We start from the raw sequence: 23,195 nt of genomic DNA on the forward strand, positions 1-23,195 counted from the left end.
TCTTTGCCATTTGGGTAGGGAAAGGAAAACAGCTCCTGTCCCAAGACATAGTTTTGCCTGTTAAGAATAACTAAAGAGGACAAGAAAATGAAATGAACAAACAAACAAAAAGCCATTTAACAATCTTCCTCAGCTGATGACACCACACTGATAATCCAAGCTTTGGAATCCCTACAGCTTATCTGAAGAATTAATGGCCATGCAGGATTTTTCTAGGTTCTCTGTCTTCTCCCTCTCAACTCTGATCTTTCAAAAGAGCTTTCAGGGCACGTTCCAGAATGTTACTGTCCTATGGAACAGATTCTACATTTAATTTCAAAACATTTGTACCAGGGATTTGCATCAGCCTAGTTTTTCTAAAGAGGCGCTACAAAAAGTACAACTGATTTTACAAAACTGATTTTCTGTGACTTCAGTATTAGATGGAAGATCCCGTTTCACTGAGAATAAAGAGTTACAAACAAAACTAAAGGTAAAAGTAGCAGCACAGAATAGAATTCCAGCTTCTACAGTTCAGCTACTACGTTGTATCTTGCATATTTATTCACTGCCCATTGTATGGTGCTCTAGCGCCAGCGTTATTAAAGCTACCCGCTTGGCACCAGTCACAGATTTAGACACAGGTCTGGTCCTCCACCAAAGAACTTACTGCTTAATTAATGACAATATGTATTGTATGAATTAAATAGAAAATACGTCACAACACTGCACTACTAAGGTCCTGCAGGCTATTGCAAGAGGACGCTTCATAAAGAGCACATAAAGCAAAATAATGATTTACATTTTTTGCATCAAAAATAAAAACAGAAATATAAATACAGAGCTGTGATCAAATTTGGGGTTGATTTTTTGAAAAAGCATCAGCCCAGTAAAACTCACAGAACTACAATGCACGACACAAGACAGGGATGATACCACAGACACCACAAACATGGAACAGCATGTGCTGGTGTTAAAACTTACAGGCACGTAAACTGGTGGAGCAATCATTAACAGAGACAGAAGAAAGTGGGAAGGCTCTCTCAAGGGTGTCCATGTTACTATGTACACTGCCTGACATGCAAGAGCAGTCACGCTCAGAGCGTCCGCAATCAAAACAACATGCCAGTCTCATTCTCTTGTAGATGGACATCTTGGCTATACCCATGTGTTGGATGGGAGGAGAGGAAGAGCAGCAGGTTAATGGCAAGGTTATATATATAACAAGGCAGCTGGAAGGTAATTTAAGGGATTTAATACAGGCCTTAGTCAATGTTAACAGTCTTGACCCAGGAAAAAAAAATGCAATGAGATTATTGATAACACTTTGGCTGTACATTAAAAGTAGGGCAAAAGATTAATTGCTCTTTATTTCTGTTCAGTCTTAGAGGGTGACCGCAGTCATGGGGAAAAAATACTGTTTACAGTCAAGTGTTTGGATCAGAATAGAACACAGTAAAAACACAGAATACTAAGAATATGCTTTTCCCTTGGCACAATTAATACCATTGGGTTAAAATGAAAACAAAAGTTGCTAGCCCATTAGATATTTTGGCCTACCCTGTTTCCTGTAAAAATCAGAGATTTCTTCATATATAAATATATATATGTATGTATACACACACAGAAACACACATACACATATATTCTTACATACACACACTCATACGCACATATGCATTATACATACACACATATATATACATATATTTATTCTTAAATGTATTATAATAATGTTTCTGTATTAAACTGTGCCAAGGAACACCTTTACTGCAATTAATTATACATTAATAAAGAGTTACAAGATATTAATAAAATTTTCCAAAAAATTAATTTTGCTTACATTTTATCTTCAGGAACTCAAATTAACTCTTGACAGAATACCAAAATTTGCCCATATAAGAGACAAAAATAAAAATGGTAAATATGCTCAACATTAAGTTCAGTTCACAAATAAGGCATCACCAAAAGCACACAGAGCATTGGTCCACTGAAACATGCTGAACCAATCATTGGCATGGTTTCTGCTTTGGATTCAAAAGTCAGTCAAGAAAAAAAAAATAAAACTGAACATAGAATTAGGTGTTAGTTCCAAAATGAGTGCCAGGTTAGACAGAACATCTTTATCTTTCAGTCATCTGAATGTCCTTGTTACTCTTTCTAGAAATATAGAGCATCCTATTTTATAAATGCATTTATAATTACCATCCTGGAATTTTGTATGCCATCTGAATCAGGTGTGTTTAGGTCTCAAAGAATCCAAAGGCCATTTAGATTGTTTCATATGCTGCACTGAACCAACTTTTGGTAATGGTTTAGATTGAACTGACTCAATTATACTAAAAACAAAACAACACTGACAGGCAAAAACAAAACCTTAAAAGCAAATGCAGAAAAAAGGTAATGTTTCTCTGGCCTGTACCATCAGTTTAGGATGTCTTTTTTGCATTAGGGAAATGACATTAAATTTAAGAGAATTTTTTTTTCCAGTTTCTTAATCCCACAGTCACCAGGAAAGAGGGATTGAAATCACTCAGATGGGTCAAGTCCTGTTCTAAGGCCTTGATGACTTGCCATACAGTATACTTGTCAAGCAAGGGTAACATTATGATTGTGGAAAACAGGCATTGAGGGAGATGAATGAGTGATCTCTTCAGCAGCGACCCCATTCCTCTACAACTTTGCTCACATGACTAATGCCATGTTCCTTTAGCATCCTAGTAGAGTTATCTTACAGCTCTTCAGAAATTCATCATGCAGCATCAGGCTTGTTCATTGCATAGTACATCATTCCTCAGAGCTTGGCTTTTAGTAAGAAGGTTTCCACTGCAGCTTTTGATGCATACACATTCAAACTACACAGAAAATTCAAAACAGCATTTTCCCATGTTTTCCCTCTAACTCTTCCCAACACATTCTTTAAAGTTGAAAAGTTGGACAGCAAAAGAAAAGTGAAATAAGTTACCAAAAGTGTGACAGCCTTTCCAGTATGCCTACTTTCTTATTTTTTAAGGAAATTAAAGAAAAATAAAGGGCATTTGTGAGACACACTGACAGTAGGTGAGGTTAAAAAAGCAGGCCCATTTTGCTGTAATTATAGCTGTTTTGAAGGACTTTTTCTAATCAAATGCTGTAGCAAAACACACTGCTCAGGAATTCCCACTGCTACATCATTGGTTAGTAACAGTCCCTGGTTTTCATTTACTTCTGGCCATATCTTGTCAACATTGAATAATAGGATAGGACACATTTATGGAAATTTAAAAGAAATCATCCTTAAGGGCAAAGAAGGCTGGGAATGAAAACTTTTTGTACCATTTTCATCATACTTAAACCAACAAAGTTGGAAATTTAAGGCCTTCTCTTCAATAGGGGAAGGACATGATGGTGTTTCTCAAAAGCAATACCCTTCAGGGACTGTTTTTAACTATTATTGTCAGTTGTTCTGGAAATCATGCATCATTTGAATATTTCACATTGTTAACATGCAGGAAACAGGCCAGGACCTGGAAATATAAGTAGCAGAAAGGACTTGCCACAAGGGTTTCAACCAGTATATAAGCAACTGCATATCAGAGCAATAACTTTTGGAAAGAAAACATGCTGTTACTCTTCATTCCTTTTATACAGTCAGTTACATTCACACCAAATACAATACTTAGTTCAAATAAAACAAAACACGCATTATTAGTAGGGATGACTAGTGACAAGATCAAAGACAGCACAGAAATGATTTTAAATGGTTCAGCCACACACATACCATTTTCTATAAAACTTCCATAAACATTAACAGAAAATGGGAATCATCAAAGAGACAGGGGGACCTTAAGAACAGCCTCTGGGTATGTGTTAAATTTATTTGACACCTGTAGAACCTGCATAAGAATCAACTTATTTCTATTCCTAGATGTGTTATAAATGTTGAACAGAATTGTAATTTGATACTGGTGAAAACAAAAGTTGGGACATAAAGGAAACTACTTTCCTATTTGCAATTATATAATAAATAGGAAAAAAAAGAGAAGACAGATCCTTCTCCTTAATATAATGACAATCACACAACATTTGTAAAACTAATCAGTAAAAATATCAGGGGAAGTTTTTATGGACATTAAGTTAAGACTCCTTAAATAATTTACAAAACAAGGCACATATGAACTAATTAAGAGTAAAAGGAGTGCAAAGTTTCTTTCAATTATTTATAAAGTAAATAAATACTCTAGAAACTTTCAGATGCAATTTTTCTCAGAAGGCAGTAGCCTCCCTTTCTATAAAAGAAAGAATAGTTCCCCAGATGTCTAAGCATCTCACAATACCTTACTTTCTGATCTCAAAATTCAAAAAGTACAGTTAAAATGTGTAGATTGTCTGGATCTGAAGTGTTACTTAGAGTTCACAAACAGTAATGGGAAATATTTCCAGCTGCAAAAATAAGCAAAGGAAACTGCAGATTATTCTCTACCTAAAATGTCAAGGAACAGCTCCTTTATCTTTTTCGTTTCTTTTTTTTTTTTTTTTTTTTTAATTTCTTTAAAGAAAGCAGAACAAAGTGTTCCTTCTTCTTTCCTGGTTTTTCGTGAACCACAGGCTGTACCCCATCCTGGTACTGCTCCTGTCACTAAGCTTTTCCCTGGGCTCAGAGTAGCCAGGGTAGAGCTCCGAGGACATCTAGTGGATCTCTCTCAGGTAGCAGCTGCTTAGGAGCAGGAACCGGAGGCTTCCTGACCACCGAATGGTACAAAAAGGTCCCAAGACACTTCAGAATTGAAATGCACAATGTTATTTCAATTCATCAAGTTCTCATGATCCAAACTATGAGTGAAAAATCATCAGCATTAAAGGCGACCAGACCGGAGTGATCGCTTGCCAGCAATGCTGGTTAGCATCATGAGACTGAAACACAGACAGGACTTCCCCCAGCACAGTTTCAGTTTCCTGAAAAATACAGCAGTGTACCTTAAACTGCTTGTAGAATTTATTAACCTTAACACAACAGGCAAATCTATCTCTCCATTATTTAATTTTTACAAGACAGCTTCAAGACTAGCAAGTGAGCTTGTTCACTCGCAATTTTTGCCATCAATGTCAACTGGTTACTTGTTTGCTCCAATTCACAAGGTGCTGTTCTATGTCAAAAGTGTAGGAACAGCAGGAGATCTGAGTGGACATCTTGCCCTATTTTAGTAGATATAAGAATGACTCACAGGTTTTGATATAATAGCACATTTATAGACCAATTCATTTTAATTTTCAAATCTGATCATGACCTTTCCTTCATTACCTTACAGAAGACTCTCAGCCACTGTACTCTCAAAGCAAACTACATTTCTAAACAAACTTAAGCTATTGGGGAAATGGAAAAAAAAACAAACCAAAACTACATGACCTTTGTTTTTCTAGTTCTTTCACAGCATGAAGTGTTCTTTTACTTATTTATTACCATTTAAATGAATTTCTTTAGTTCAGAAAGGTCTCAACATAAGAACATATTTTAAATAAATACATTGCTTCAGATAAATCCAGATTACTTCCAATATTTTGGCTCAAAGTCAATAGGATTCACCATTTCATCCACAGAATTTATTTGTTTTACTGTTGATTCTTATCATGCTGACCTGTTTCACAATCTGCTTTTTCCTGCTGCTTCATCTTTCTGCTGTGTCATTCTATTGGCTAAAAATAGATGTTTGAAGAAATTTCTGTTCTATCCTTGAATATTTTCTTCCACAATAGGATCTCAACTCCTTAGTGTAGTTTGCAGGCACCACAATAAAATAAATAGTAAATAATGATAATCATAATGCAGGCCACCATAATTACAAGAAGGCCAGAACTTTATCACAAGCATAATTATTCCTTGATTCTTTGCAGGATCCTACAGTGTGCAGAGCTGAGAGGGGGAAAATATCTCAATCCTGATTAAGACCTGAAGTGTTATCACACAATAAATTCAAAATATCTAGTAAAATGCTGAAGTTTCATGGCCTCCTTTACTTAGAATAGCTGCAAGTACACAGTAAAGTACAGCCTCAATCTGGCACAGCAACGCTGCACTGCAGCTATGAGATACTCGATCCCCCTTACTCTTTGAAAGAACAAGCCCATATAATCCCAACACTGCTCTATAAGCAGTACATTTCTTTGCAGCACTTGTACAGTACCTGTACATACTGTACAGCATTATGCAGTACCATGTACTTGTACCAGTACATTTCTAAGCAGCAAATTCTTTCCATGTCCCAAATGCTGTCTTTATGAGTGTACACATAAAGTGGCTGTGAGAGCCTTCATAGATTCTGCAGTTTCAAGTGGTATGACCTAGATTGACATGAAGTGGTCCATAAAGTTCATATTCTATATATAATAGTACTGTTAAACTTCACAGGTGAGATCCTGAAAAGTTAGTGTGTGTCTACTTATGTAAGTAGTGTCAAAACCAGCAAGCTCAGGAAAATAATCACTGCAGCTTGTTTCCTGTTGAAGATATCACTGGGTTTATATATGAAAAACCACACTTTTAATTCACTGTCTGGCTTTCTCCCATAAATCTTTTTTTTTTCTGTCATTGGGGAGAAAAAAGTTAGCTAAGGACAGTAAAAGACTGCTGTGCTACTCTTTGTGTCAGCTGTGCAATGGAAAGGACAAAGTACCAAAAAACTAAACAGGAACCTGATAATTGAATTGTATTTAACCAGGCAAAGAGTGCTATAGTAGCAATTACCCCAGCCTAACCAATATCCCTAAAAATTCATGAGATATCTCTAGAATAATTTCAAGGAAATGCTATTGCCAAGATCTAATTTTCATTTAGGGATTAAAAAATAAGCTTGTGGAAAAAAGGGGCAAATAGGTGGAAGAAGGGAAAACTGCTGTATTTTCTTCAACGTCACCCTAATCTCCATTGGTGTAAACAATGAGAAACTTGTGGGTATGACGTCACTGCTACATGCAACATAAATAAAGAAAAGAACCAAAATACTGAACAAAAATACTCTCTGCTAGAGAAAGACAGGTTGGACCGCACTCTGGGCTACAGGGAACCCATTTTTACTCACAATAGATCACTATCAGTGTGCAGTTAAAATATAGTAGGGGTCGTGTTCCAAGGCAGCAAGAGGAAAAATAAATCAAAAGTTTGTCAATTATCATAGATTACAAGAAATTCCTTCAAACACATCAATGTACACATGATTTGTCCCCTCTGGGGTTCAACCCCCACCGTTCACAGCAAGCACTGTCACTGGAAAAAATATATAGAGAATTAGACCATAGCTGTTGCACAAAATGAAAGAAACAGGAGGAACAGGTCATCCAGTTTAGAGAGTTCATCCCAATGTGGTAGCGTTTTATATAAATATATGCATATATTTGGCCTCTTGCTGCAAAGACTACAGTTAAGTGGAATAGGAAAGAGATTGAAAACATTAAAAAAATTAACAATCTGTGAATAAAATTTTCACACAAGTATTTCTCTGGACAATATGCCATCAGCATTTATGTGTTATTCAAGGAGTTGGATGGGTAAGGAGAAAGGGATGGCAAAGAAACTGCAAAAGGAAAGCAGGATTACATGAATTATCCTTGGCCTTGTAGAAATGTACTGATCTGCCCTGAATTATTAATATTAGGCCTAATGAGTTTGGACAAATGGCTATGTAGGTCAGACTCAAGTTCAGACCCCAACAATACCCCAAGTTAATATTCAGAAAGTATCTAAACTGAAGTGCAACCTCAGATGCATTATTAAAGAATGTGGGTTAACCATTATGGGAAACTGCATTAATTAGAGCCACCATAATTAAGTTTTCAATTTCTTTCACATTTAATTCACCTGAATGTGTCAATATTTTTATATACAACTTTTCCTTTCATCTTACATATTCTCCACATTCAGCTGCCTCTAATTACTATGTTACTTGCTCATTAAAGCATGTATTTGTCATACAGAACTATACAGATGCATGTGTATGCAGTGTCAAAAATCAAGTTGGCATAGTGATGTGTTACATGTTGACGTCGCAGTTGACAGTTTTCTAACTAAACAGGGAGGAAGTTTTCTCAATTTATGCTTTGTTTTGGTTAGAATTGCATTTTTAAGACCAATTATTTGCATCATTTACAGATGGATAACATATCTAAGTTTTTTCAAAAGTGATTAGTGATTTGAAAGCTAAAACATTTTATGTGAATAATATTCTGTGCTAAAGACTTACCTTAAAAAAAAACCCAAACCCAGAAAGCAGATCCCATAAAAGGGATTCAAAATTGTCAACAAAATTTGAGAAAAACAAAAAAATCACTAATTACTATTGAAATTTTTCATTTCAGTTTTTCTTCTGACTGACAGCTCTTTAAAAGAAAAGCAATTGCCTTATTTCTAATGCTTGTGAGCATGCTCCTCATTGAAAGCTGTTCTCAGCTCTACTATAGGCTGCCTGCTATCATGGTACCTGTGACCCCTGGTATGTCTAAGAAACAGGAGGAGAGAGGGGAGACTGAGGAGAGGGGAGACAATGAAAGGGAAATTTAAGATATTATTCTCTCTGACCATTATTCTTCACCTGACTCAGAGGATTCCCTCCTTAGTGTTCAGTGCTCACTGCAACAGCTCTGAGAGCCACCTTCTTCCTCTGCCTCACTAACTCAATAATTTTGTTTGTTCATCTGCCCAACACCTTTTCATTTATTGGACTGATATGTGTGACCATGCCATTTGTAACCCTTCCAACTGCTACTTACAGAAATTGTTACTCTTGCCTCTCCATGGTCTTACTGCTGGTGATATCCATTGTGTTGGCTGGGTCATACCCTGTTTCCTCCCAGGTTTCAAAATACTGAGAAGTTTTCCTTGATTCTCATTAACATGTAATAATAAAGGGCTCTTAACCTTTATTATGTGAGTTCCTGATTCCTATCTTCTAGCAAATGACAATGAAAAGTGTAGTTCTCACATTAAATGGAGAGATCTTTGGCATTTATTCTTTTTTTAAGCAGGACATGTTTAAAAAGCATACACCATGTGAAGGAGCAGTAGAGAAGAAAATAGAAATAAAATAGGGTTTTTTCTTGTTTTTTTTTTTTTTCCTGACAGAACCAGATAAAATTAAGCAGGTAACATATTTCTCTTTAACTGTTGAGTAATTTTGAAAAAAGATTTCATCTGAGAGTTACAGGCACCCTGAGGCATCTGTAACTGGCTTTACCAGAACTTACTCAGCAGACTCATTGGCTTTGGCAGCAGTTCAAAGGTCACATTCTCACATGGATAAACTGTTCTTGAACAATTTTTTTCCAATATGTTAGGCAATGCATACATTCCTTCCACATCAGGCATGCTTTCCATGTGCTTTGCTCTCCTTGTGGCTACTGGGAAGATAAATACCATTTTCTGTCAGTTCCAGCTGCTTTCTCCCTATCATACTATTGTTCCACACTCTTGGTGTTTTGGAGGAGAGGAGTTTTTTAAAAAATCTCCAGTGACAATTTTTTTTTTCTTTTGAAAATGATCTTCAAGAGTTCATTCATTTCAGGTGCTCCAAAAGCCAGAGAATGTTCAGCTTAGTCTTTCTTCCATCCTCTATAACAGTGCACTGATAATGCAGACTCAAGGTATAAATAAGAGAGATTTTTCCCATTTAAAAGTAATGGTAAAATAGGCATGATCAAACCCTTCTGAGATCTTTCAATTTACCTAATCAATACTTTTAAACTGAATTATCTTTTTCACTGCAGAATACCATGGAATGCACATAAATATTTATATATTCAATGAGAAATTGATTCCTAAATAATTTTGCTATTGGTATTACAAATATGCATGGGTCAAACACATCTTTGGTCAAAGTGTGATTGTGATAGCTCCTGAAAAAGGTCCTTTCAAAGTATATATGGGTAAAATGCTGATTACTACATATTTATAGAAATTCAGATGCAAAGTCTCATCTCCATTCAAATGCTCAATTATTTCTTCATTAAAAACTGTCCAAACAGTTTAAAAACTTAACTAAACCTAATATTAGCATTATAGCTAAAAGGATATATGTAAGAGGTGCTAATATTTAATTTCTTCCAGAAAACCTTTTCCTCCAGTAAACCTGTTCATTTATTTCAATAGCTATATGATAAAATATAATTCCCTAGTTTCTTCTTTTGCAGAATCTGCATGTTATGAATGAGAGAAAAACCTCACTGTTGGCTAATTCTTAACTCAGAAACCTCCACAATTAGATTTAGCTTGACTTAATTCTTCAGTTTTTGTTAGCACTGGACTTTAATTTACTTTTTAATGAAGACACAGGTGTGAGTGGTGTGAAATGTAATAAAAACATATGGACTTCAGAAACCCAAATATCACTTACTATGTTGCTGTGCATTTATTTCTTAGCTTTTCTGTACCACTGTGTAAAACATGTAAATGCATGTACAGGTATTCTTCAGGGCTGAACAGTTCATGAAAAGGAGAGGAAGGGAGGGATAGAAATATTACTTACGCCGTTTGCAGCCACATTTTTTTATCCTTTTGGGATCCGTGATGTCATCATGACAGGCCTTGCAGTAAAAATATGCCCTGGAGAAACAGAATGGAAAAACTGACACATTTCTTAATCCATATAAATGAAATTAGTCCCATATTTCATCTTGTTGAAGTGACCAATTAATGAAATGTGCCCCTGCTAATTTACTTTAATCTTTGCAAAGGTTTGGACATTTAAAGTAGGAAATATTTGCTACAAGACCATTAATTTTAAACATAAGGCTCCAAATTAGTATTTCTTTTAATATAATTTTATTTGAAAAGTAATTGGAAAGATGTATTATAATTATGCCACAGTGTATTAGTTCATTTGTTTTTCAAATTAGAAAAAAGATCATCCAATGAACTTCATCACAAAAAAAAAAAGAATTTTTTGTTTACCAGCTGTACCAGGGTAGTATACCTGTCTCTTTTAAAAACTGTCTAGCACCCTGTGCCAATTTTTCAGGCTGTACATTTGATCATTACTGTATGATCAGCATTGCACGTTGATCTCAAAAAAGGGTAGAAACCATGACCCTGGGAATTGGCCTGTGAGCCTCACCTCTGTACCTGGAAAGGTCATGGAACACATCCCCCTGAAGCTGTGCTGAGGGACATGGAGGAAAGGGAGGTCATTCAAGACAGCCAGCACAGCTTCACCAAGGGAAAATCCTGCCTGACCAACCAGCTATGATGAAATGACTACCTCAGTGGATAAGGAAGTACTACAGGTGTCATTTATCCAGACTTCTGTAAAGCCTTTGACATGGTCCCCCACAACAGCCTTCTCTCCAAAGTGGGGTGATGGATTCCATGGTTGGATTAGGAATTGGTTGGATGGTCACATCCAGAGGGTAGTGAACAATGGCTCAGAGTCCCACCACGCACTAGTAACAAGTGGTGTCCCTCAAGGATCTGTACTGGGACCAGTGTTATTTAATACCTTCAGTAATGACACAGACAGAGGCATCAAGTGCACCCTCAGCAAATTTTCAGATGACACCAAGCTGAGTGGTGCTTTTGCCACACCTGAAAGACAGGCTATCATCCAGAGGGACCTGGACAAGCTCAAGAATTGGGCCCTTGGGAAATTCATGTGGTTTAACAAGACCAAGTGCAGGGTTGGGGCCACCCCCAGTACCAGTCTAGGGGGATGAACAGATCCAGAGCAGCCCTGCTGAGGAGGACTTGGGGCTGCTGGGGGATGAGAGGCTGGACATGAGGCAGCAATGTGCACTCGCAGCCCAGAAAGTCAAACGTGTCCTGGGCTGCATCCAAAGCCCCGTGGGCAGCAGGACAAGGGAGGGGACTCTGTCACTCTGCCCCACTCTGGTGAGACCCCACCTGCAGTGTTGGGGGTTACCAGCATAGGAAGGACATAGACCTGTTGGAGTGAGTCCAGAGGAGGCCCCCAAGATGGCTGGAGAAACAGAGCACCTCTCCTACAAGGAAGGGCTGAGAGAACTGGGGATGTTCAGCCTGGAAAAGAGGAGGCTTCTGGGTTACCCAAGTGTGGCCTTTAGTACCTGAAGGGAACTTACAGGTAAGATGGGGCAAGACTATTTACAAGGGCATTTAGAAACAGGACAAGGGGGAATGGGTTTATATTGAAAGACGGTACGTTTAGATCTGATACTAGGAAAAAGATCTTGTCTGTGAGGGTGGTGAGACACCGGAACAGGTTGCGCAGGGAAGTTGTGGATGCCCCATGCCAGCACAAGGAGAAATAAGGAAGAGAGAAAGGGTAAATTTTTTACTTTATATAAGATTTTCTAAAATTTCTGATTTAATAAATATGCATCAGACTGCCCACAGGAGAGTTCAATCATGACTGCCAAGTCAACATGTCACGTAAGGTTGCCATGACACATTTCATGAGGATCACCCAGCTGGAATCCAGCAGGACAGTTACAGTTTACCAGGACTCTTGCTGGCACAGGAAATGAAACATACTTTTTAACCTTATGAATTTTCCTTGCACTTTTCCACACTCAGGATAGGTCAACTCCCTATCTTCTCCATTCCCTCATTGCATATTTCTCAATAAAATTTGGCAGTAAGAGGCAAAGCCCCCACTTTGCAACCACCCATATATTTTGCTGACAGTATGAGATCGTTAGATTGCTACAACAGTTGGGAGTCCACTGAAACAAAACTATCCACAGTCCAAAACATAAAAAACCAAAATCAAACCAATATACAGCCTCTGATTAAAAACAGCCTTTTTAATCAGCCAGGATGATTACTACTATTTCTTCTAGATTAAGTATAGCATGGCCACTGCAGGTGAAACTATATTGGTAGTTAAGTGACCCATCACAAGAAAGACAGCAGGTAGAAGAGATGAACCAAATCAGTGTTTCATATTGGTTCAAATACAAATTGAAATTGCAGGGAGACCTCACTGAATGCTATTAACATTTCTAAAATCAATATAACATGAAGCTACCAATGGAATATGTAAATCCTAAACATAGCACGCTTTATTTCTCTAAGAAACTTCCAGGAAGATTACTCTTTCAGGCTGTGAAATTGCCTTAGTATTTCCAAGATGCAAAATGTAAAAGGAAAACATCTTCTCTGAGCACGTATATTTTGCTGCAGAAATTTTTGGTCTTCGAGATATTCACATCCTACAAAAAATATAATTAACTATACCAAAGAAATGAGAAGAAAATGTTTTTCAAACCATGAGGTGATGTCAAGATGTAAGCCAGGAGGAGAAAACTGCCTCAATTTTTTACAATTTCTCTCCAGTCCAGTTGTAAAGCCCTTTTATTAAACAAGAATCAACTACCACAAATAGTTCCTCACAGAAACTTCATAACATGAACTGGATATTGGCAATTTCTAGAGACCGTGTTTCTGAAGTTCACTGCAGGACAATTGTCCTAAAGGGTACCTTCAATCCTATGTCCAAAGTAAAGAAAAACCTGAAGTGATTGCTGTAATTAAATTATTCTAGATAATTGGGGCAAATTAAGTGTATTTGAAGAATGCTGATTTCTGATGCTAGTGCTAACATGTAAATGAATAAGGAATAATGAAGATGCAACTCAGGTAGTTTGTATTATATTTAAACAGTCAACATTTATGTGAAGCTATTTACCTAGGCATAACTGGTATAATTGCTTCTTATGGGAAACCATTCTTCTAAAAATGCAAAAGGGATTCTAACAGAAAGAGTAATTGAACATTGTAGGTTATATTTCATTGTGAGATATAGAAATATATTCATATATAAATATGAATAAATTTAGCTTAAGGGAGTTGAAATATCTTCATTAACAAAGCCAGAATAATTTAATTTGCATTTCAGGTATAAAACATGTTTCATTATGCTTTATTAAGAAATCATTTTTCCCCTCCAAAATACCTCAATTTTAGAACATATTTCTGACTCTGAGTCATAGTTCAAAGGGTGAAATTAACACTTTTCATAATTGGCTTTGTTAGTAGAAACACATCTGATAACCATTTGCTTTGCACAGAGCAGCTAAGAAATGTGGCAAGGGAGGCACAATATTTCTAAACAAAGTCTTCTGCCAAAAGCCAGGCAGAACTGGAAATCTTGTTTCACATTCACTATCAAATAAAACATGGTAGATGAATGATGTGAAAAATTTGTCTAAACTCCTTAATAACAATTAACTTCTCCCTAAACTTAGCAGTTAAAGATACTATGCCATTTTACTTACAGTCTGAGAAAAAGTTCATTGCAGAGTGTAAAATGCATTATAAATGAAAGAAAACTAGCGGCTCAGTAAAGCAGTGTGCAGACAGTTCTGGATGTTCAACTGGAGAAAAGCAGCAGAGAGGAAAAGAACAGAATGCTGCAAGGCAGAGTCCCTGAGGCAGTGCAGGATGCACATACTCCAGAGGTGGTGCTAGAGATGTGACAGGACAGGAGCACTGCTGCCCTGTTCTGTATGCTTCACCTAGCCAAAACCTATCTCAGCTCTTTCAAGAAAAATAGAAGTCAAGTTCTCTCATTTCACTGCTTTGGTGCTTGGACTTTCTTTAAGTATGCATGGCAAGTATGCATGGTTAGGTATTATTTCACGATATTTAATCTTAAAAGTTTGGAAGTTAATAAAGGGTATCATTTGAATACTTTATCATTTTAAGTACAGAATTTAGTTAAAATACCAAACTCAAGGAGAACATCAGTAAAAATCTGATTGCATGACTCATAACAAAGATACAAATTATGAGGAAGCACTCAGCTGCAGATATTCCTTTTTCCCTTTTTTTTTTTTTTAATCATAGGGACGTTGAATATTTTTCTTTGAGAAAGTATTTTATCACATTGCTCTTTTGTTCCTTCCAAGCATACTATAATCCTAACAAACAAGAGCACACACATGTGGTCCTCAACACAATATCATAAAACTCCTTTTCATTCATCCCAAATCTAGTACAGCCAGGTACATTAAGCCTGTGAAGTTGTCTGCAATGGATAGAATGCACTTTTGTAGTTTGATTTATTATTATGAGGCCATAAAGTTTTTAGTTCCATTAAAGAAAAATGACAAGAACATAAATATTATTTATGTTATATATTATAAATATATTATAAATATTATTTTGCTAATGCAATTACAGAATGAACACAGCACCTAACTCACATCAAGAATTTGCTAAAGTCTGTGTAGATAAGAACTCCTCTAAACCCGAAACAAACAGAAATGTCATCCCCATCCTCCTCTCATAGTAATTCCTCTGAAACACAATAAGTGTAGAGAAAACAAATGAAAATATTTCACATTTTCCAGGAGGACTCAAAAACCCAGTCTCTTTAATTCTTTTCATATCTGCTGCAAATTTCAGTTCCTTGATATTTAGGGCAATAGTTAGGAAAACTATGTGCATGTAGGTGGTTCAGGAGTAAAAATTCAACTCTCCCTCAAAATTTCTAAACAGATAATAATGAAAATTAGGTGAAGCATTTACATGTAAAGAAAAAAACTGAAATTAAATATATTTGTTTCTATTCAAAGATAAAAACATTTTAATTACCTTTTTACTTCTTTGGCATCACTTGCAATGAAGAATCCTAAGGTACCTTCTTGAATCTTGACGTGGTTTCCAGGATTGATTAATATACTGCTCAGTGAAACAAGAACAAAACCAACAAAACAATAAGTTTATATTAATTTTAACGGAATCCTCCAAATTAGCTTTATTTGATTCTGTTATAGGGGACCCACTATTTAGAAAAGGCTGCAAGGAAATTTTAAGCCATTCTTCCTTGATATTTCCAATCAAATAACAGTTTCACATGCTTTCTACAAAAACTTTAGTTTGAGACAGTCAAATGCCTCTGCCTATAATCACATCATCTAAGTGCTTACATCTGTTTTCTTATCTTTTTGCTTTAAATATAGACTACACAAAGTCCCCTCAGAAATGTGAAGTGTGAAGCTGAGCATTGCTGTTTGCTTGCTCTGTCATGCAAAGTGGTGACAAATTCACAATATGGTGAAAAGGAAAAAACTCTCAACTTCCACTCAATAACAACAAAAAATATCACTTATGAAACTAAACCCTTTGATGCAAATTTTTGCCAATTTCTAGTGAAATAGAAAGTTAATGGGACCCCTATCTGGACATATAATGTTATTGTTTAAAATAATAAATACACACATACACTCAAGGGGAATGGTACAAGACAACCAGTCACGACAGCTGAAAAAACATAAAATGAATAGAAAATTTTTAAAACACTGCTATGCAGCCATGAAAGAACAAAAATAACCCAACCACCATGACAGAAGAGCCTCAGCTAACTTTAACAAAGGAACTGGTATCAACAAGTGAGGTACTTCATATCTATGAAATATCTTTATTTTCATAATAATTTAACTCTAGGTAAGGTGTTTTGCAAAGCATCAAGCCAAATATGAATATACAGATAGAGATAAATATAAACATAATCTCCAGTAAGTTTTATTCATGTGTAATATATCTTAGCTTTTGACTCTCTAAAACTTAATATAGCTTTCTAAAAGTTTTCTCTTTCTCGTCTTTTATTGAAGTTCAGCTTTTCTAACTCAAAATGTAGTAATGATATGCATATGCAATTTAGATTAAATAAAGACTACCAGGAATTGAAACACTTGTCCATCTAGCAAAAACTGATTTTAGGGAAGTACATATATGCAAAAATAAATAAAGCACAATGCTGAACAGACATACATTACTAAAATTTGAAGGTCCAAAGTCTTTCATGCTATTGATAGGAGGGAAAATGGATCTCAGTACATCTCTTATTCAATATGTTATGCATTTTCTACACATTAGGAATAAATTAGTATGACAACATAATCTATCTGAAAGATTAATAATGTGCACATTTTTTTGTGTAATTCCACATGCCTGCAACGCCATGTGACAAGAATATGTAGGCCACAAAATAAAGTGCTCATGAGTTCAGAAGTAAAATGTTGGTCATGAAGTCATATTTCAGCCCCTTTTTTGTAGACCTTACGATACAGTTCTTAATTTAATACCCACAAACTCCTTCCTTCTCACGATCTGAAACTTCATTCAGTGGTGTTTTACTGCCATTACTTCAGGCATGGCTTCCTGTAATTTATCTCTCTTTAAAATCAGCATCATATTTTTCTTGTGTGTTTTTCTGCAATGTTCATCACTACAGCAAGCAAAAGATTCATCTACACATTATTTCTTTGACAGGAAGAATGAAGATATAGTATTACCCCATTTTACAGAGGAGAGATTAAGTAACTATGAGATATGGTACTTATTAATTTGGGATGCCTACAGGCCAAACCTTTCTAAGTGTTTAGCATTGCATAGCTCCATATAGACTTTCTAGGAACTTCTGCTGTAAGAATGCTCAACATTTCCAAAAGCCCAGCCTCTGATTCCCAAAATAATGAATATACTTAATTAGAGGTCAGCTGTAGAAGGTTTGGTTTAAATTATTATCTCCTTCTCACACAGATAGCCTGTGTCAGAGGCTGGAACAGAAATTAAATCTCAAAGAAAGCATCTACCCAGATATCCTTCCCTTTCCTTCATTCACAGTTTCAAGCTTTGAAACAAATAAAAAGGAGAGGAGAACTACAGGAATTGGAAGGTATCATCACAGAAAGCAGGTTCATTTCCATAGCACACTTTACTAATATTTGCAAAAAATGAAATGTGATGGTATAAGTAACACCTATGTTACACACACAGATAAATGGGATGAAATAAAGTTACACAGGTAAGCTAGTATCATCCATCCATCATCATCCATCCTCTAGTGTCATCTAGTATTTCTTAGTGAATTGGGCCTAATGGCTGCAGTTGCAATGAAAACTTCTACCTAATGCAGTTTCAAAATGCATTTTCACAGGTTTAAGATGGAATAAAACAGATAAAAGAAAAAATAAAAAGAAACAACTACATAATAATTTCTTCATATAAAATCAGTTATTCAGGTCAAAAACAGGTTGGCAAATTTATCTTTCCTGTACAATCTTTGGTCACGTGAACCCACAAAGTACTTACTAGCACTTGCAGAGTGCTGTACTGGTCATCTTAGTCCCCACCTTTCCTCCTCCCTGCCTGCTAGTATGTAGTAACCTGCCATTACACTGAGAATTTACCTGCTAAACTCAAAAAATCTTCTATAGAGGCTAATCTCATGTATTTATTATACTGTTCCTTATAAAATATGTAAAATCTTGTAGGATAATTTGGATTGGTTGTTTTTCTTAGGTACAAATGGGTACTGCTCTATCTGAAAAATCTTTTAATTGCCTTGCTTGATTCTTTAGTGACATAAGTGTTACAGCTTTTCAATGAAAAAAGATGAAGACATTTCTTTACATGGACCCAGGCTGTTTTTTTTTCCCCAATACAATTCTTGGATATAGATAAACCACACCAAAGAGGGGAAGAAATCCTACCCAAACATCAACAATCCAAACTTCACAAACTGAGGTAACCACTAGATCTATAAATGTTCACTTCTCATAACAACACTTAAAATTTGATGAAGTAATAAACAAATGAAGCAGTTCTTTTGAGATGCATGGAACATAGTCTTAGATTGGAAGTAACTGACTTAATTTAGGATGCAATGTATTGTGAGCATGATTTTGTATCTCAAGGTTTTCTGAGACACATTAAATCAATTCACATGGATCAGTGTACAGACTTTATTTTTGTCAGATCTTATACTTCATTCACATATACAATGTATTTATAACCACAAAATAGAGAAGTGATCACAGTTAATGCAGTATGACCCCAGCAGCAAAATCTTCTGTTGGAAATGCAAATTAATTTGCCCCATCACTGCTACTGGTTAAGAGTTACAGAAAAAGCTCAGAAAGCTTTGGGCTTATATACACACCAGAGCAAAATCATGAGCAATTTCTACTGAGTTGTATGGATATATTAAATATACTGCTTATTAAAGCTGCAACTGAAATATTTCTTATGATACCTGTCATGTTGTTAGCTGAAGTTATGCTTTGATAAGCACTCACTCTAATATATACAGCAAGGGAAATGTTTTGAATTAAAACAGAATATAGGGAACAAACAGCACAGAGAAAAACAAAACAGTCTTCTGAGTATTGCAAGAAAAATGCATCCATCAGTTATTTAGAGATGCATGTGGTTTTTTAATATGAAAATATGCATATCTATCCCCATAGTTGAGAATATAAGTACATGGTAAACTAGATAGGAGTTTTAAGAGAGACAGCTTCAGCTAGTGTCTCATTTTTATGTATCTCCAAGGCTACAAATGAAAAGGGAAAAAAGGACAAACTCAAGAAGTTTAATAGCAATATATATAGCTAATCCATATGCATTCTGTGCCACACATCAGAAAAAATATTACTGAAAATGACACTGATTTTTCCAAACACATGTTTTTAACATAAAGCACAATTTGATTTTTTTATCTCCTAAATCATCTCATGAAACCAAGCAAGGAAGGCCAAGAACTTTAGAACTTTAGAAACTTGTAAGATCTTGATCAAACTTTGTAATTTTATAACATTTCTAATTTAGGTTATCTCACAAAGTAGTCAAGTAATAGGAAGTTCAAAAACATGTAGTAATATCTTTAACAGTTACAATTCCAGAAATACATCCCTCAGGACAAAACCTTTTGTGACAGGGCTCACATGATTGCTTGCTCTTTCACATATGAATGTTTAGAACACATGGCAATTAAAGCCATATAAATTAAATATAATTTAATGTGTTCCATGGGAATGTAATGTACTTCATCACAATAAACTTAGAAGAAGTCAGTTCCATTAATTTTTGATAATATTACAATTAGGAAGCCACTTGTGGAATAGAATATCCACTCTGGAAACCTGTGTTTTACACTTATGTGCAAAAGTTACCCAGTTTGCTAAAGAACATTCACTTGGTGACTAGATGTAGGACCATGCGCCTAAAAGCAATGAAAATGTCCCACACTGAAAATGTGGAAATCACCCTTGAATTCAGTTGGACTCTTAGGAATCACAGACTGAATCACAGAATAGTTTATGTTCAAAGAGACCTTTAAAAATCACCTAATTACAACTCTCATGTCATGGTCAGGGATAATTTTCACTAGAACAAATTGTTCAAAGCCCCATCCAATCTGATACTGAACACTTAAAGCACAGGAAAGAATCATTATTATCTACACAGCTGAAAATGCGTTCCCAGACTGACAGAAATATTAGCAGGTGAAACACAAATGGAAATCAGTGCACATTTGAGATACACAGTTTCAAAAAAAAAAAAAAAAAACAACACCAAAACAAAAACAAAAACCAAAAAACAAGTTCACAAATTCTAGACAAATGTTTATGGTTTTCTTTACATAGATTTTTCAATGAAAATTTCAGATTGGACATGATGACTTTTTCATACGACAGGGAGAACAGATATTGGTTCATGTTTCTCACTGTGTTAATTGTGCTCAACTTACTTATTGGACTGTATCTTTCTAATGTTTTAAGTCTACATGCTACCTTCAATAAAATACAGATACATGAAAATATCTGTTCATCCATTCTTATCTACCTGAAAGTACTCCAGAGCATGAGTGCTGTTCAATACCTTTCTTGGTAGTGCATGGATGACTGACTGTACAAGACACCAATATTCTGACCTAGCTAAAGCATACCATATTATATCTTCCTTTAAAGCACTAAAAGTTAGCTAAGGTTTCCTTTACTAATTGTGTATCTTCTATGGTTTTTTGAATGCAAAAATACTTGATGGAGAGCCTAATAAATGGAGAATTGAGCTATAAGACAATTTGTGAATTGACACTTTGGGGTAGGACTAATTCACTCCAGCTATTTATTTTTTACTCATTTCTGCTGCTAGGTGATTTTTGTCTCCTGCTTTTAAATATCACACATATTTCACTCAAATTATGTTTCTTGGTCTAAAGCACTATTACAGTTATAGAAAGCTGATATCTTTTCATATTACAAGAATATTTGAAACTTTACTTCTAATAATTTATTAGCATACAAAAGATTTCAATAGGACATGAAAAATGTTTCCTGTCACTTTCTAGAATATTCAGCCATCTTCTAGGTGAACTATATGGAAAAAACAACCAGTCAGTGTCAGAGTCTGAACTATCATTATGCAGTATGTATTTACTGGTAGGACACTTGCTAAGTGGCATGGCTACACAATTTGCTTTGCATATCTTGAAACTCAGGAGGCTTCCACTACTGCTAAAATTGTGAATGGATGGGACTTTGAATTCTTAATCTAGATATAGTAGTGTAGTAGCTGACTCTCGGATCTGTCATCTTTATAACTGTCAACCTTCTCTGAGAAAAACAAAAGAGGGATCTTATTAATATGGAACAGTGTGGTGAAAGTCTTTAAACTGACAGTCTTTGAGCTGACAAGGGCACGTGGAGATGCCCAAAAAGTACAGCACAGCAAATATTCAAGGGTAATGATATTTTAGCAGCACTACAAGAAGACTAAAAACTGAAAGCACAGATAAGGTCAACCAATAGAGACAAAGACCAGGAGAGGCATTTTAAGGATTTTCCTTATCCATGCCTCTGTTATGTACTATTCCTGTTTGGTTTTACTTTCAACTCTACATTTTAGACAGCATTGAAGGTGGGATTCATCTCATCTATTTTAAGATCGAATTCTAATTCAAGAACTGTCTAATTCTTGAACTGCATTCAAGAACTCTCTCTCTCTTCCCTTGCAATTATGGACTAAGTCTGGATAACTAACAGGAGATTAGGCATTTAACATTTTGATTGACAAAGTCAGGTGTAATGAAACCCATTATCAGAGACCAATTGAACAGTTTACCCCTGCATCAAGGAAACTTATCTGATTTAGTAACCCTACTTCTTTTTTGGTTTGTTTGCTTTCAGCAGTATGGCTGTGTGACTGCTATCACCCTATTCTAAAGAAAAAGAAAGAACAATTGTTGAAATAAATGAAACATGAACACCAAAACTTTGACTAAACGAATGGCAAAAGCTGTAACAATTCTGTTTTAAATCTTGTGGTAGATGTACTGTACCATTCCCCATGCAACTCAAACAGTAGCAATATCATCTAGTAATCAGGAAGATATAATATTGTTTAAGTACTATGAATACATTATCTTAAACAAAATTATGTGGTATTATTTACTACTGCTACCATACTTTTAAACAAAAACAGTTATTATTCTTGATTGTTTCATGCTATGCCCAGATAAAATGTACCACTATTAGCATAATGGCCTTTTAAAACACACAATGTCATTCATCCAACTACAGAAGTAGTTGGAAATAATATTTTTTGTTTTAGGGTATGTTTTGAAGTAGAGTGTGAGTGTAAATGCACAAATCTCATAGTGGGAGTTGTGCACATACCAGTTTTCACACTAATTGTAACTCATAGTATTGCTTCTTTCTTCTGGGCTCTATCACTGACATTAATTCATAATGCTCCATATTGCTCTATACAGCAAAATCTAGTAAGACACTGAAGAGAATACAAGGCAAAAGACACAGTGCACATTACATGCTACAGTATATTACTACAAGCATATAAAAGGTTGCTCCCAGGACTTAATTTTTTTACAACAGCACCTAAGTCGTGGTCTACAGGATGTGCATGAAGTATTTTATTTGGGCATACTCCAAACTAGTTCAATAGTGATGGTGAACTCAATACACTTGAAAACATTAAATTATTCCTTCTGGTTCCAGAAGTGATTCATTATCAGTACAATGAGGAAGAACAATATACTTTATTCTGGGAGCAAGCAACTTCACTTGGTACAACACTTCTTCATATTGCTCATCATGCCAGCATTAACATGCCTTCACCACAAGATAAGATATACTTAAAAGCAAGAAGCAAAGTAGAGGTGCAACAGCTGCAGATCCTTGGAGATGCTAAGTGTTGCAGTAACTTCTCTGCAGTTGGATCATATCAATAATGCCAAACTGACAGGAAGCCACCTCTCTTATCACACATCTACTCAGAAACTATAGGAAGATAAGACTAAAACTTAAATACATATAACACATACAACATACACAACAGAACAGACATGGAAAATAGAGCTTGAAGAGTATAATGAAGACGGAAATTGAAATGTTTGGACAATGAGAGCAGGTCTCCAAAGACCATCACTGAAAGTCAGACAAACTGTTATAAGCAATTAGGGAAAAAAAAA

The 23,195-nt window shown here is 35.6% G+C and overlaps 1 protein-coding gene across 10 annotated transcripts in view; it reads right to left on the bottom strand.

Annotated features, from left to right (window-relative positions):
* Nucleotides 1-23,195, bottom strand: part of KCNMA1 (potassium calcium-activated channel subfamily M alpha 1) — a 421,854-nt gene that overhangs the window by 88,248 nt on the left and 310,411 nt on the right. For 9 of the 10 annotated variants that reach the window (XM_053948612.1, XM_053948610.1, XM_053948611.1 and 6 more), the window contains 2 exons: nucleotides 15,515-15,601; nucleotides 10,470-10,546 (listed from right to left, as the gene is read on the bottom strand). In XM_053948612.1, coding sequence (XP_053804587.1) covers nucleotides 10,470-10,546; nucleotides 15,515-15,601 — 164 coding nt within the window. Of the gene's footprint in view, nucleotides 1-9,192; nucleotides 9,346-10,469; nucleotides 10,547-15,514; nucleotides 15,602-23,195 lie in introns of all 10 variants that reach the window. The other variant, XM_053948609.1, reaches the window with a different exon arrangement.

The sequence above is a fragment of the Vidua chalybeata genome, chromosome 8, assembly GCF_026979565.1.
Source record: "Vidua chalybeata isolate OUT-0048 chromosome 8, bVidCha1 merged haplotype, whole genome shotgun sequence".
NCBI classification, from domain to species: Eukaryota; Metazoa; Chordata; class Aves; order Passeriformes; family Viduidae; genus Vidua; species Vidua chalybeata.